Source organism: Heptranchias perlo, chromosome 9 (assembly GCF_035084215.1).
Source record: "Heptranchias perlo isolate sHepPer1 chromosome 9, sHepPer1.hap1, whole genome shotgun sequence".
NCBI classification, from domain to species: Eukaryota; Metazoa; Chordata; class Chondrichthyes; order Hexanchiformes; family Hexanchidae; genus Heptranchias; species Heptranchias perlo.
In genome coordinates, this window is record NC_090333.1 from 66,928,214 (window position 1) to 66,943,145 (window position 14,932).

Below are 14,932 nucleotides of genomic sequence, written 5' to 3' on the forward strand. Positions count from 1 at the left end.
TTATTTTTTCTGCCCTCTGGTCCAGGGTTACTTAAGCCATTTGAAGAACCCCGATTGCTGTCTCTGCTGATGTCCAGTAACTCAGCACAGACATGAGAATCAAACTTGCAACGTTTGGCTCAGTACCATGTCAGATGGTACATTTAGCCAAAGAGCGTTTAGAGCAGCTGTATAGCATATGTTGACCCTTCCACATATGGGAGAGTTATGTACACTGGATTTTATAGTATAGACTTCCATGTAGATTATATGATTATAATTTCACATTATCTAATACAGTTGTAATATTTTTCTGTGATATAGCCTTCAGTATGTGCAAAATAACCAGTTTTTAAATTAATTCTGGGAATGTGGGCGTCATTAGCAAGGCCATTATTTATTGCCCACCCCGAGTTGCCTTTGAGAAGGTGGTGTTAGGCCGCCTTCTTGAACCGCTGCAGTCTGTGTGATGAAGATACTCCCACAGTGTATAAATCAATAACCAGTTGATTTATACAGACAGTATATACGCACACATATGAACAGGAGTAGGCCATTAAGCCCCTCAAGCCTGTTCCACCATTCACTTAGATCATGGCTGATCTGTACCTTAACTCCATTTACCCACCTTGGTTCCATAAACCTTAATACCCTATCAATCTCAGTTTTGAAATTTTCAATTGACCCCTGGCCTCAACATCTTTTTGGAGTTCTAGATTTCCACTACCATTTGTGTGAAGAAGTGCTTCCTGACATCACTCCAGAACGGCCTAGCTCTAATTTTAAGGTTATGCCCCCTAGTGCTGGACTCCCCGACCAGAGAAAATAGTTGCTCTCTAACTACCCTATCAACTCCTTTGATCATCTTAAAAACCTCAATTAGATCATCCCTTAATCTACTATACTCAAGGGAATGCACGTATTTGTAAAAGCTTCCATTCCAATTGATAGGATACACCGATCACTCAGGACCTGGAGTCCGATGATATTTGCACTGATTTCATGGACAATGGCTTCTCTTTCAGGCTTCACGCCGGATGCTGGATGATGAGCTCACAGTGAGCCTCTCACTGCAGAGTGAAACCATCATGATAAACAACAACAAGTCCTCCCCACCCAGTGAACAAGAGTCCAATTCCACATACGACCGGATATTCCCGCTCGGCCCCGATTATCAGGAGCCATCAAAGCTGCTCCGCAAGCTTCCAGAATTTTCCCTAAGCTGGGATGAGCCAGGTGAGGATATTGAATGTGGTATAAGCTGCTGAATTTATTCATATAATAATATTTTTGGCAAATTGTATTAAATATGGAAACATTTCGACCATGGTGGGGGGGCACTGGTTTTGGCCGGCCTTCAAGGGATTTGCTTGAGGAGGTGTTTTTGGTGTTTGATGCCGTGTATGAGAGCTTCTTTGGATTTTCTTCCCTCTCTCTGACGGAACACCTGGTCTCCACTTGGCCCCTTCCCCCTGGTAGCACGATGTGGTACACACTGAAAGAGAGCCCACATCCTAGTGCCTCACTGCATTGCACAACCTCACTTCCTCATCTTTCATTTCTGTGACTACTTCTCTCAATTATTTGTGATCTGGCTAGATGTAAACATCTTCACCAGTGAAATAAGAAGAATATTAGTGATCTGAAGTAAGAGAAGATGTTGGAAATACACAGCAGGTCTATCAGTATCTGAAAAGGTAGAGGAGAGATTAATATTTCAGATAAAGACTCTCCAGCAACATTGAACAGTGAAAGATTTTTTCAATAGGCAAACTTTTGTTAATTCACAGATTTTAGTGGTACACACCAATTCATTTTAAGGGGACACTAGTTTAATGAAAAAGGGTTTGCAAGCCTTTTACTGTGTTGGGGAGAGAAGAGCCATGTGTCATTTTCATCATGATGATGCCACGTACCCAGTGATGATTTATATCAGTGTGATTTATGTAATTACAGTATGTGTTTCCAAGCAAGCAGAAAATAACTATCCAGCACTTTTACAGAGTGATTTTTGTCCTTTCGAGGAACGAATTAACAATAGCAGTTTTTTTTCCCTCTTTTTAAACTTTTACATGAAATTTGCATCGCAGAAGAAGCTAAGTAAAATGTTGCTATTTTTCACTCAGGGTGTAGCAGTGACTACGCGAAGCCACTCGGAGCACCACAGGATAATGTGCCACACTACGCGGAGGCAGATATCGTGAACCTGCAGGGTGTCACTGGAAGTAACACCTATTCTGTCCCTGCTGTGACCATGGACTTACTATCTGGTAAAGACGTGGCTGTGGAGGAGTTCCCACGCAAACTGCTGATGCTTAAGGAGAAGCTCGGAGAGGGGCAATTTGGGGAGGTCAGTGCAGCGTTTTCGGTATAATTAACCACTGAACTCGATGCGTAGGAGCATTAGGAACAGGAGTGGGCCATTCAGCCCCTCGAACTCCTCCATTCATTTAGATCCTGGCTGATCTGCAGCTCAACTCCATTTTCCCGCCTTTGTTCCCTATCTGTTAATACCCTCACCTAACAAAAATCTATCTATCATAGACTTGAAAGCTCCAACTGACCTAGCAACCACAGCCATTTGGGGAGAGAGTTCCACATTTCCACTATCCTTTGTGTGAAAAAGTGCTTCCTGATTTTGCCCCTGAATGGCCTAGCTCTAATTTTAAGATTATGACTCATTGTTCTTGATTCCCCCATCAGAGGAAATAGTTTATCCATATCGACCCTATCGAATCCTTCAAACATTCTAAATGCCTCAATCAGATCACCCCTCAATCTTCTAAACTCAAGGGAATACAAGCCAAGTTTATGCATCCTGTCCTCGTAATTTAACCTTCTAAGCCCCAGTATTATTCTGGTGAATCTGCGCTGCACCCCCTCCAAGGCCAGCATACCCTTCCTGAGGTTTGGTGCTCAAAATTGAACTCAGTGCTCCAGATGGGGCCTGACCAAGGCTCTGTACAACTGAAGCATCACTTCCTCCCCATTGTATTCCAGCCTCCATGAGATAACAGCCAACATTCCATTAGCCTTTTTGATTGCTTTTTGTACCAGTCTACTGGCTTTTAATGATTAGTGTACATGGACTCCCAAATCTCGTTGCTCCTCTACAATTCCTAGTTTCTCACCATTTAGAAAATACTCCGATTTATCTTTTCTTGGGTCCAAAGTGGCTGACCTCACACTTAACCACTTTGAACTCCATTTGCCATTGTTTTGCCCACTCACTTTATCATATGTAAGTCAATTAGCATAAATTTGGAGCTCTGTTTTGTTCCATTTGCCTGGAGGCAAGCAGAAATTCCTGCAGGAAAATGTAGTTTCTTCATAAAGGAAGCACAAAAATATGTTCCTCAATTTTCAGATCCCTGTTTTCATTCCTCCATGAACCAAATGATCACCATCATTTCCTTAGCTTTGCACCTATATTAACTGATCACCCTGCATCTCTGAGGTGATAGATCACCACAACACATAAATAAAAGATTCCTTCTATAATAACTGAGAAGATAAGCAAAACCTAGAATAAAAGGGAGGAGAAGGAGAAAAGTAACTACTTGGAATCAGACCAGTGTAACGCAGACTAAATGGAACACAATTAAAGATACTTGGATCATGCAGCAATGACTAGTATAGTACGAGCTCTGAGCTGATGTGTTGTAACAAGTGTTATGTCCAAATAAACACTCAAATTGGTGTGGTAACAACTAGCTGCTAATATTTTCAGACCCTCTAGAATATTCTGTCAAAAAATAACAAAAGCAATATAAGAGAGACCTTGCAGTGTAATTTCTACATTGTGCTTACTCCCATCGGGAGGGCATCTAGTGTTCAGTTAAAATTATACAAGTACCATACATGTTAACAAGGATACAGTATAACATAAATTTCCAATATGTGACACATTTATTTTTAAACCTATTTACTTTGTTGGTTGGCAGCAGTTTGAATGCCACAGCATTAACCAAACCTTCGATGCCAAAATCTCTGAATTGTTTTGATGTAAATTTATAAGTTTCAAATTCTGATCTCCTCAGGTGCATCTTTGTGAAGCAGAAGGGATGCAAGAATTCATGGACAAGGAGTTTCCATTTGACATTTGTGCCAACCAGCCAGCGCTGGTTGCAGTAAAAATGCTACGATCAGATGCCAACAAGAATGCCAGGTAAGTGCTCCTTGTGCTCTTTCAATCCTCAATCATTTCTGAGGACCCTGACAGGACTTTTCCACCACAACCAAAGCTACAAGCAAATTGTCCTTTTCCTTCACTTGACAAATATTTTGTTTGGGTTACAGGTGAAGAATAGTTTTCTGATTAATTAAGAATTGGAAAATCTACAATAAACAGATCAATTTGATAAGCCTCCATATTGCCCAGTGTCTTGCAACAGAATGCTCATGTAAAGTCATGAACAGCAATATAAATATTTTAGAATCTGTAAATACAGAATTTAGATATCAACAACCAGATGGCAATAATGTAACTAGAGGTGCATTTATCCAGGTTCAAACTCGCCAGCTGTTGACATTTGACTTCACGCTGTACCACCTGGGTACGGTGGCATAGTGGTCATGTTACTGGACTAGTAATCTAGAGGCTTGGACTAAGAATGTAGATGAACATGAGTTTAAATCCCACCATAGCAGTTTGAGAATTGGAATTCAGTTTTTAAAACATCTGGAAATAAAAAGCTGGTATCAGTAAAAGTGACCATGAAGCTGTCGGATTGTCCGAAAAAACCCAACTGGTTCACTAATGTCCTTTTGGGAAGGAAATGTGTCATCTTTATCTGGTCTGGCCTATATCTGACTCCATTCCCACCCTTTAACTGCCCTCTGAAGTGACCTATCAAGCTACTCAGTTGTATCGAAACCGGCAACTAGGGATGGACAATAAATGCCAGCCTTGCCAGCACACCCACATCCTGAGAATGGCTTAAAAAATAAGGTATACCTTCTTGTTTAACACTGCCACAAAACAACAACAACTCGTGTTTATTTAGCACCATTAATGTAGAAAAACATTAAGGCACTTCACAAAGGCATGAGAAAAATGGACGCCAAAGCAAAAAAGGAAAAAAATTAGGAAGGGGGATCAAAAGCTTGGTGAAAGAGTTTTAGGAAGAGTCTTAAAGGAGGAAATGGAGAGGTGGAAGGGGTTTGGGAGGGAATTCCAGACCGTGGCACCTAGGGGGAAAAGGAGGAGTATTGACAAGAGGCAGAGTCAGAAGAACAGAGAGCTTGGGGGAGGTGGGGTTTGTAGGGCCAACGGAGGTAACAGAGATAAGGAAGGAAGATACAATGAAGGGATTTAAACACAAGTGTGCCTTTGAGGAAATATTACTAGTAAATAAGTGCACTTCAAAGTAGTAAGCCAGTTTAACCTATTTTTAAAAGTAAAAATAGAATATTCTCTACTTTACTTTAGAGGAATCAAATTAGCAAGTATGGTTGCTTTGTCTTTATCTATTACCTTAAGACCTGTAAGAATGAATTTAAGTGAAACACAGATTTTATTGATATTAAATCTGATTTTAATATATTTTTTATTGGGTTGTTTCAATATTTAAGTTTTTTTTTCCCGATCCAATTTTCTCTTGTCTTACACTAAAGACCTCAGGAGTAATTTGAAATCTCGCTAACTGGTAACCTGCTGAAGCAGATTGTTCACCCATTGTAGAACCCAATGGAGTGATAATCGGGCAGGTTCTAGAAAGGGCGAGTGATCCGCTTCTTCACCAGGTTACCATCCAGGCATCGAAGTTGACAATGGCCCCATTGACTCCCTCACTGAAGTCTGGTCACATGGTCAGGCAGTCTCCAGTACCTCCCTCAAGGACCATTATTCCGCTCACAGCCTGGACAGTGAGTTGTTGGCAGGCTACCTAACAATAGAGGACATCACATCCAAGGTTAATCCTATCATCACCTGGCATTGCGCACGCCGATTTCAGGGATTGCTATGTCAAACCGTGGCCAATTTTCTTCCTTCCCCCAAACCTTTAGACACTGTGGCTAAATTGACTATCTCTAGCACTGCCCTGGCCAAGGTCAGCTAAATCAGCACAGCCCAGGGATTGAAAAAAGAAAGACTTGCATTTGTATAGCGTCTTTCACGATCTCAGGGCGTCCCAAAGTGCTTTACAGCCAATGAAGTCCTTTTGAAGCATAGTCACTATCATAATGTAGGAAACGTGGCAGCCAATGTGCACACAGCATGATTCTACCAACAGCAATGTGATAAGTGTAGTCACTGTTGTAATTTAGGAAATGCGGCAGCCAATTTGTACACAAGGTCAACCTGAAACCTTCCTGAGAGATGGTGACTTTACCGGCGGCCCATAACTAATTCTGTGGGTTTCTGTCTTAATCCTCATTGCCATAAAGCATACGCCACTTTTGAATAAAACTCAATCAATATATTTAACCTTCTGCAGAAATGACTTCCTGAAAGAAATCAAGATCATGTCACGGCTGAAGGATCCAAACATTATCCGATTGTTGGCGGTCTGTATCAGGGATGACCCCCTCTGTATGATCACAGAATACATGGAAAATGGGGACCTTAATCAGTTCTTAACTCGCCATGAACCAGAAAGTGCAGAGCCAATGGCAAGCAATGCACCCATTGTAAGGTGAGGCTTCTATAAGCAGTTGTTCAGTGTCACTTTGATGCATAGCATGAGACTTTGTAGCATGACAGTGTTGCTGATATGCCTAAACAGCACAGGTATAAAAACTGAGCTCATTCAAATGATCAAACCTTTGCTAATAAGTTCATGCATATGCTTTGTTTTTTATACTGTAATTGTTTTCTTATTAATGGCAAACAGCACCCTCAAAGCTCAGAATTTACCACTGAGCTGAATGAGGGAATAATAATTTGAGCAGATTGGATTTGGTTTGAGTTCAGTGGGAGGCTATTCACAACCCTTACCCAAATGTGACTTGTTTACCAGTATATTTAGCAGCTGGCATCAATTAATTATTTTGTCCAACCGACTGTATAAAGTAGCAGCAGTCCTTTTCCCGGCCTCTATTCTGCAGCTGGCAATCAAAATCTACAGTCCTCTTTTTACATTTTTGCAATTCTTTCATTCCACAAATTTCATTTAGAATGCATTTGCATTTCGTAGCTGTTCTTTTTATATGAAAAAACAAAACCCCGTATCTTTGCCACTGTTTTGTTTTTTAATCTCAGCTATGCCAACCTCATATTGATGGCCATGCAGATAGCTTCTGGCATGAAGTACCTCTCATCCCTCAACTTTGTTCACCGTGATCTTGCTACTCGGAACTGCCTGGTGGGTAAGAATTACACAATCAAGATCGCTGATTTTGGCATGAGCCGTAACCTGTACAGCGGAGATTACTACCGAATCCAAGGCCGAGCCGTGCTTCCGATTCGCTGGATGTCCTGGGAGAGTATTCTGCTGGTAAGGACCTTGAGCTGAATTCGAACTCACTGGCAACGTTGTTTTATTTTAAAGTTGATGTTTAATAGAATAAAGTCTGTGTGTGTGTGTGTGTGTGTGTGTTTATGTTGCGTGCATACAATTCAGCTAGTAAATGCAACAAGGAATTCAGGAGAAACTTCTTTACCCAGAGAATGGTTAGTTTGTGGAACTTGCTACCATAAGGAGTAGTTGTTGCAAATAACAAAGATGCATTTAAGGGGAAGCTAGATAAACACATGAGGGAGAAAGGAATAGACTATGTTGATAGGGTTAGATGAAGTAGGGTGGGAGGAAGCTCATGTGGGCATAAACACTGGCATGGACCAGTTAGGCCGAATGGCCTGCTTCTGTGCTGTACATTCTATGTAATTCTATGTAGCAGTGCGCCACTGTCCTGTACCATGGACTGGTAATTCCTGAATTTGTTTTTGTTCTTTCCCTTGTGGTAATTTTCTGATTTCAGCTGTACCACTAGACGGAATCCACCAAATGGAAACCAGACATCTCCCTATAGAGAAGCAGGGAAAATCAGAGGACCAAGTTACTAAGTCCACTTATTAGTTGCTAGTGAATTGGCAAACGCTTTTGGTTTTAGATGTGGAGACAATTCAAATGAGCATTGCTGTCTGATGAATTTGATCCTGGTGATTGCTGGAAATGTAGAATAACTTGGGAAAACTGTACTAGGGTACCAAAGGCACAGGTCACATATTTCTCGTATTCAAACGTGCTCCAGCAACTCTGACGCATCAATTGGTAGTAATTATGGTACTGGTAACCCAGAGATAATGAATTCAAATCCCACCCATGGGAAATTGTGAAGTTGAATTCAATAAATTTGGTCATTTGTGAGCTGGAACCAGAGAAAAAAATAATGACCATAAAAGCTGCAGGGTTGTTGGAAACTAATAGGAAGGAAACCTGCCACCCCCACCTTGTCTGGCCTACACGTGACTCCAATAACACACTAAATGGTGGACTCTTAATGCCCTCTCAAGTGGCCTAGCAAGCCACAAACAATTGCTACTCAAAGAGAAGACCCTACAACCTTCTCAGGGTAAACAGGGGTGGGCAATAAATGCAGCTTTGTCAATGTCACTCACTTCCTGACAACAAAAAAAGGGAGAGATGATTATCTCTGCCCCTAAACTTTGGGACAATACTCCGGACATGTGAGAGAGAGTTGCATGGGCAAGAAAAGTGGCTTATGAGTTGTTGGATTGGTGCAGAATGGTAAAAGTAGCAGCTCCAACTCTAGTGTGTCTGCTATGGAGATCGGGCTTAAATGCCAGCAGCTTTTGTGGTCTTGCACTAGTCACATTGTATACGGCAGTGACAGTTCGACTGCATCTCTTTGTAATTACAGAAGACAAGGGGTAGGCCATTTTCATCAGCAGGAGGAATTGTAGGATTTTTCTGAATAGATGAACTAAGGCTAAATGGCATTCCTTGTCCATAATAAGATTTGCTACTTCACATGTCTTTGGACTGTACTATGTCCAGAAGCAAGAGATTGTTTTTCCCTGCAGCCTAACAAATGGGTCGACAATATTCCAGATATAGGCTTTGAAGTTGCCCACGGGTTGAGTTTTCTTGAGAATTCCACTCTCCTGCCAGTTTGTCAGCCCACTTCTTTCCCCAATACAGCTGGAATGTTATTTCTAGGACAAGGAGTTAATGGCTTGCAATTGAATGGAGCTTGTTACTTTATAGAATAGAGGTGGATGGGCAGCATCATGGCCAATATTTCCAGATGGAATTTTTGTTCGTCGTCTTGATGCTGCAAGTAACAACCATTTGTCAGACCACGGTCCAATTCTGTTTTTTTTCTCCTCTTGTGCTTCAGTCACCATTTGTCTTTCAGCTGAGAAAGTAACCACATGTTCATGGTTCTTTGGTAATGATGGCGATACATGTTTATTTTACCTGCTTTCTATTCAGGGCAAGTTTACTACAGCGAGTGATGTGTGGGCCTTTGGAGTGACCCTGTGGGAGTCCTTGACCTTCTGCCGAGAACAGCCCTATTCCCAGCTGTCAGATGAGCAAGTCATTGAAAATACTGGCGAGTTTTTCAGAGATCAGGGGCGACAGGTAAGCTTGGGTTGTATTGATCTTGAACTTATTATGTATTCCTGATAGCAAAATAGTGACTCAAGGAATACTTCAAAAACCAATACTGTTCAAACCTGCTATAATTCCTCATAACATATGCCTGAATATTTTTGTAACAATCCTTCGAAGAGCCACCTTTTCAACACATGCAATTTAATGGATACATAGATTTAAACTTTATATATGGCCCCTATGGTTCCATGTTACCCAACTATGTAACCCACAAAGATACAAGCTTGGAAACCAATTGGTTTAAGGCCTCATCTGAAAGACGGCAGCAATCTGCCCACACGACACTGAACTGTCAGTCTGGATTCTGGGCTCAAGTCCTGGAGTGAGACCTGAACCCATAACCTTCTGGCTGAGGGAAAAGTTCTTTCAACTGAGCCAAGCTGACACATAAACAACAGAGAAATGTTAGGAGTGAGATTATGATCAAAAAGACTGATACTGATCACAAACCCATTTAACTCAATGATGCTGCGTTTATCCTGGGATAGGAGTGAGATACTTTAAAATGGGGTAAATTTTTAAATCAAAATGAATGAACTGCACTCCATACATACATACATATATATCAAAATATATTAGTCTGCCCAGTTCCCCTTACAAAGAATTTTCAAATGCACATAAAGTAATTGGAATTCTTTTCAACACTTTGTTTAGAAGACAAGGTTACAGTTCTGTCTAAATGGCAGAATTAGAACCTCTAGAGACCAGGAAACCAAAAGCCATTTCTGTTTCAAACACAACACCTGAAGTGGCACTCCTCTGCGAAATGTGTCCCAGTAACTTTATGCTGTGAAATAGACTAATGCAAAGCCACACCAAATCTGATCTCAAGGGACAAATTACTATCTGATCGTATGAACACTTCAGTAAATAAAGGGCCTCTTACCCTTTTATTAAGTCTTCCAGAGAGCGTGCACTTCCTGTAAAGGTCGCACTTACTTCCTGTAACATCTTTCATGTCACACTTAATTGACAACACCTTTATCATTGATAAGCATTTTCCTAACTCAACATGAGCAATGCTACAACAATCTGCTAGAATTTATAAAATTGCCAGAAATGCGTAGCAGGTCAGTCAGCATCAGAGAGAGGCTACTGATTCAGTGTAACGATTTTTTTCCAGATGCCGAAGACCTGTTGTATATTTTCACCAATTTCTGGTTCTTATTTTTATTAGGTGTCAGCCGTGGCTCAGTGGTAACACTCTCACCTCTGAGTCAGAAGGTTGTGGGTTCAATTCCCACTCCAGAGACTTGAGCACAAAATCCAGGCTGACACTCCAGTGCAGTACTGAGGGAGCACTGCACTGTCAGAGGGGACGTCTTTTGAATATGTTAAACCATCCACCTCTCGGGTGGATGTAAGAGATCCCATGGCACTATTCGAAGATGTTCTCCCCAGTGTCCTGGTCAATATTTATCCCTCCCAAACAAATTGGGCCGTAATTTGCTGAAAAAAAAGGTGTATGAACGACACATGCCGTTATTAATTTGCAAACTGGCCCTTCACTTGTGGCGAGGAAGAGATACCCCATGAATTGCAAATCGCCACAAGTTGATGGACGATTTGTGCTGCTCCACTGTTAGCTTTGGGAAAACGGCATTTCACCCTTAACCTCCCCATGAGTTTGATGAAGTTGCTGCATTTACAGATTAATTGCCCAATAAACTCAGCACAGAAAGTTAAGTCTAGTAATCAATAGCGTAAGTACCCTTTTAACAATGTGATAATAGTCAATCAACCTCTCTGGCCCAGAAAGTGAACAATTTAAACTGTAGAGTCTCATTCCTTCAGGTAGTGAATTGTTGTTGGAGATTTTAATAATGTCAAATTTTAAATTTTAAATTTTTTCTTACTTTTCCTTTCTCATTTTTTTTTCTCTCGTATTCCAATCTTTCTTTCCCTCTCATTTTTTCTTTTTCTGTACCTGATTTGACATTAAATTCACCCACTCTAATTCACCCTCTTTCTCAGTCCTTCCTCTGTTTATTTCTCAATCCTTAAATCTCATTGGTTACGGAGTTACACTGTTGGTCCTGCTGTTCACTAAGGCCCCAGATGCCCCGTTATCAGCTCACACTTCCAGCAACTTACAGGGGAAAGCATGTTTGAGCTGAAGGGTGCAGGAAAAAGTCTAACCAATGGGTACACCGTGAGATGCCCCATTCCAGCAAATTCCAGCCCATTATCTAGTCATTATCACATTGCTCTTTGTGGGACCTTGCTGTGTGCAAATTGCCCACCGTGTTTCCTATATTACAACAGTGACTACATTTCAAAAGTAATTAATTGGCTGCAAAGTGCTTTGGGATGTCCTGAGGTCATTGCAAGGCACTATATAAATGCAAGTCTTCCTTTGTTTTTGTTTCTGACATTCCCAGTTTTTCATTTCATCCCTGCCGACGGATTTTTTACACTGGTTTCCATTCTTTGTTCCATTGTGCGCAGGTCTATCTCTCCCAGCCAACGATCTGTCCGGACGCTGTGTACAAGCTGATGCTCAGCTGTTGGCGACGTGAACCCAAAGCCCGGCCCACATTCCAGGATATTCACCGTGTTCTGCGGGAATCCGCCGTCTCATCTGGGCTGGAGGAATGAGCGCGTTCTGAGGGGGACGTCAGAACAGTTGTGACTTTAAATAGACTTTTTCATGTCTGATTATTAGTGCACATTTTGGCGTGTTTAAACTGAGGAGGGTATGGAATGAAAGCCATGGTTTCCAGTGCTGGGAGACGGAAGCATTTTTGAAGGAAGAAGATTCGAGGAGAATACATGCAAGTGGAAATGTTATTTTCAAAAAAAAAGGGTGGAAAATGTGATATGGCGCAGGACAAACATCCTTACCTTCTTGTTCATTCAGACTTTCTACAATTAGGTGGACATGACTGTGAAAGCAGAGCCATATCAGGTTAGAAGGTTTCCTGGTAAGGTGCAAGGACTTGTAGAGACTGAAAGAATAAAAGCAATACTTGTACAGTAGCATTTAAGCAGTAGAAATTCCTTCCCACAGACAGCTTTATTCTAAACGTGACCTAATCACATTTTTCAGTCATATTTCAAGAGAGTTTGTAAATGCTGTTTGGAATAGGAGGGTACAAAATGTCTGGTAAATTAATTGGTGTTTTTCTAGGATTTTTCTTTAGTATTTTGTTGACATCAAAGAGCATCGCTTAGGAATACAGAGAAACTATTTTTAGGTTATTTTTTAAAAGAAGCACTTTTTGCTACTAATGTATCGGAAAAGGCTTGACCATGAGTCCTTTTAAAGTGCAATTTAGTACATAGTCAAGAGTAAGGTTGCTTATGGCTTAATAACAAGTATTACAGCATCACAAGTAAGTCTACTAATGCATGTTGTTTTCCGAGTTATGACCAAGCAATAAAGATGCTGGTTTAATTTAGGTACCCTAAAATGGCAATTAGCAGACTTGATTCATTGCTATATTATTTTGATTTTGGATATCTGTATATTGTCTAGATGTTTTCATTTTGAGTGCAGTTACTGAACTGTATTTAGATATTTATGCAAATTTTATTAAATATACGTGCAAATATGATTCTCCTCGGAGTCATTTTACTGATTGAAGCAGGTCATCTATCTTGTATTTTCATTGCTTCGCTCATATAGACACACAAACGTACAATTTTACATGCTTATACATGTTTGCATGCACTCGCAAATAGACAATTGCATGTACACATGCAGAACACATTTGAATGCAAAAGAAAAAGATAGATTCGTACAATTTATTGGAGATGGACATGTTATATCGCTTTTGTCATCCGAGGCCTGGTGAGGAGCAGAGGCCGGGAAGGATTGGCAACTAAGGCCAAAGGGCTGAGAAGTGAGCAGTTGGGGGTGGAGAGCAAGGGAGGAGGCTGATTAGCTCTGAAGCTGGTGGATTTGGGGCAGGGAACTTTCTGCCACAAGGCTAAGTTACAACATTTTAATTTTTCTAGTTTGCTGGGCTGTAAGTGGGAAAGGGGAATTAATTTTTACTTGGTTTTCTGATCAATCAAAAAGCAATTCTGAATTTGAGAGTATTATTTCATAGAATCATAGAAATTTACGGCACAGGAGGCCATTCAGCCCATCATGTCCGTGCCGGCCGAAAAAGAACTATCCAGCTTAATCCCCCTTTCCAGCACTTGGTCCGTATTTACAGCAAGAACGCGGAACTAATCAGAAAATTTGCATATGAGCCCTCAGACAAACAAAGTAACGATTATGTGCAAGTGTGCTTTTTCCTCTGGCAAGGTTTTATGCATTTCTTTTAGATCTCCTTCAGACAGATTGCCAGGACTGTCCAGGCCACAGGCTGATCTACACTACTAAATGGAAGAAGATGTGCAGTGACAAACAGCGCCTTTGGGAATAAAATGGGAGCGTGGGAGAAGAGAGGAATTTGGAGCCCTTTCCAATGTGTAACTTACCCCAATATTTACGCGACTGCTTTCCTCCGAACGTTTCACCTTTTGAAACTGTTCAGCGGTGCTTGTTTTTTTAAAACCAAACTTCCAACTGGCCAGTGTGTCCATTGCTATGTTTGATTCTCCAAACCACTTCACTGTTTGTTCGCAGGTCCAGGAATGTTTGGTATGCAAGCCAGAAATTCCAGACAAATGTACTACTTTGCCCACTGGAGATGAGAGGAGTTAACAGACATGGGTGAAAACTTTCATGTCTTATTTCCAGTTCCTGATTAAAGCCCAGGAGCAAAAAGTGCTGTTCAACTGTCCATTTATGCAATATTTTGTACAAATTGTTCTACTGATTCCAAAGTAATGATTTTCAGAGATGCTACTGATAATTGTTGTTATCCATAAGTAACATGATCAGTTTTAGATGAATTAGGGAAACAATACCTGTTCAGGTTTCAAATTATGTATTATTTATTAATTATGCATTAATAGAAGTGGTTTTATTACAGAGTTCAGTGGTCTCAGTTACCTGAATTTGGACACCTTGGAGTAAACTTTGCGAGGTGAGGCTCCCACTGCCAGAACTTTGCTTGACGTGAATGGCTAACCTCCACATTCAATTCTCTGATCAGTGCATCAAGAGCCTTGCTCTGTAAAAATGACCTACTCTTATGTTATGTAGGCTGGGTTGTGAATGAGGTTTGCAGGTGCATATATTGTATAACAGCAATTAGCCTCAATTTTAACCAGCCCACCCGGCAGGAACAGTACAGGTTGGGTTAAAATGGCAGTCGGGCAGAAACCACTGCATTTCCCCGTCCCCCACCCAGCCAGTTTAACTACTGGGATATTAAAGGGGAAGACCAAAAGATTTTTCAATAAGGTGGGTTTTAAGGAGGGTTTCAAAGGAAAAACATGGGAACGGGAGTAGGCCGTTCAGCCCGTCG

At 41.0% G+C, this 14,932-nt stretch overlaps 1 protein-coding gene across 3 annotated transcripts in view; it reads left to right on the plus strand.

The window, feature by feature from the left end:
- The window catches only part of ddr2a (discoidin domain receptor tyrosine kinase 2a), a 166,120-nt gene extending 153,003 nt beyond the window's left edge, over nt 1-13,117 (plus strand). For all 3 annotated transcript variants that reach the window (XM_067990681.1, XM_067990682.1, XM_067990680.1), the window contains 7 exons: nt 1,005-1,215; nt 2,106-2,329; nt 4,020-4,147; nt 6,420-6,617; nt 7,184-7,418; nt 9,381-9,530; nt 12,012-13,117. In XM_067990681.1, coding sequence (XP_067846782.1) covers nt 1,005-1,215; nt 2,106-2,329; nt 4,020-4,147; nt 6,420-6,617; nt 7,184-7,418; nt 9,381-9,530; nt 12,012-12,161 — 1,296 coding nt within the window. In that variant the 3' untranslated portion in view covers nt 12,162-13,117. The remainder of the gene's footprint in view (nt 1-1,004; nt 1,216-2,105; nt 2,330-4,019; nt 4,148-6,419; nt 6,618-7,183; nt 7,419-9,380; nt 9,531-12,011) is intronic.
- The last annotated feature ends 1,815 nt before the right edge of the window (nt 13,118-14,932 follow it).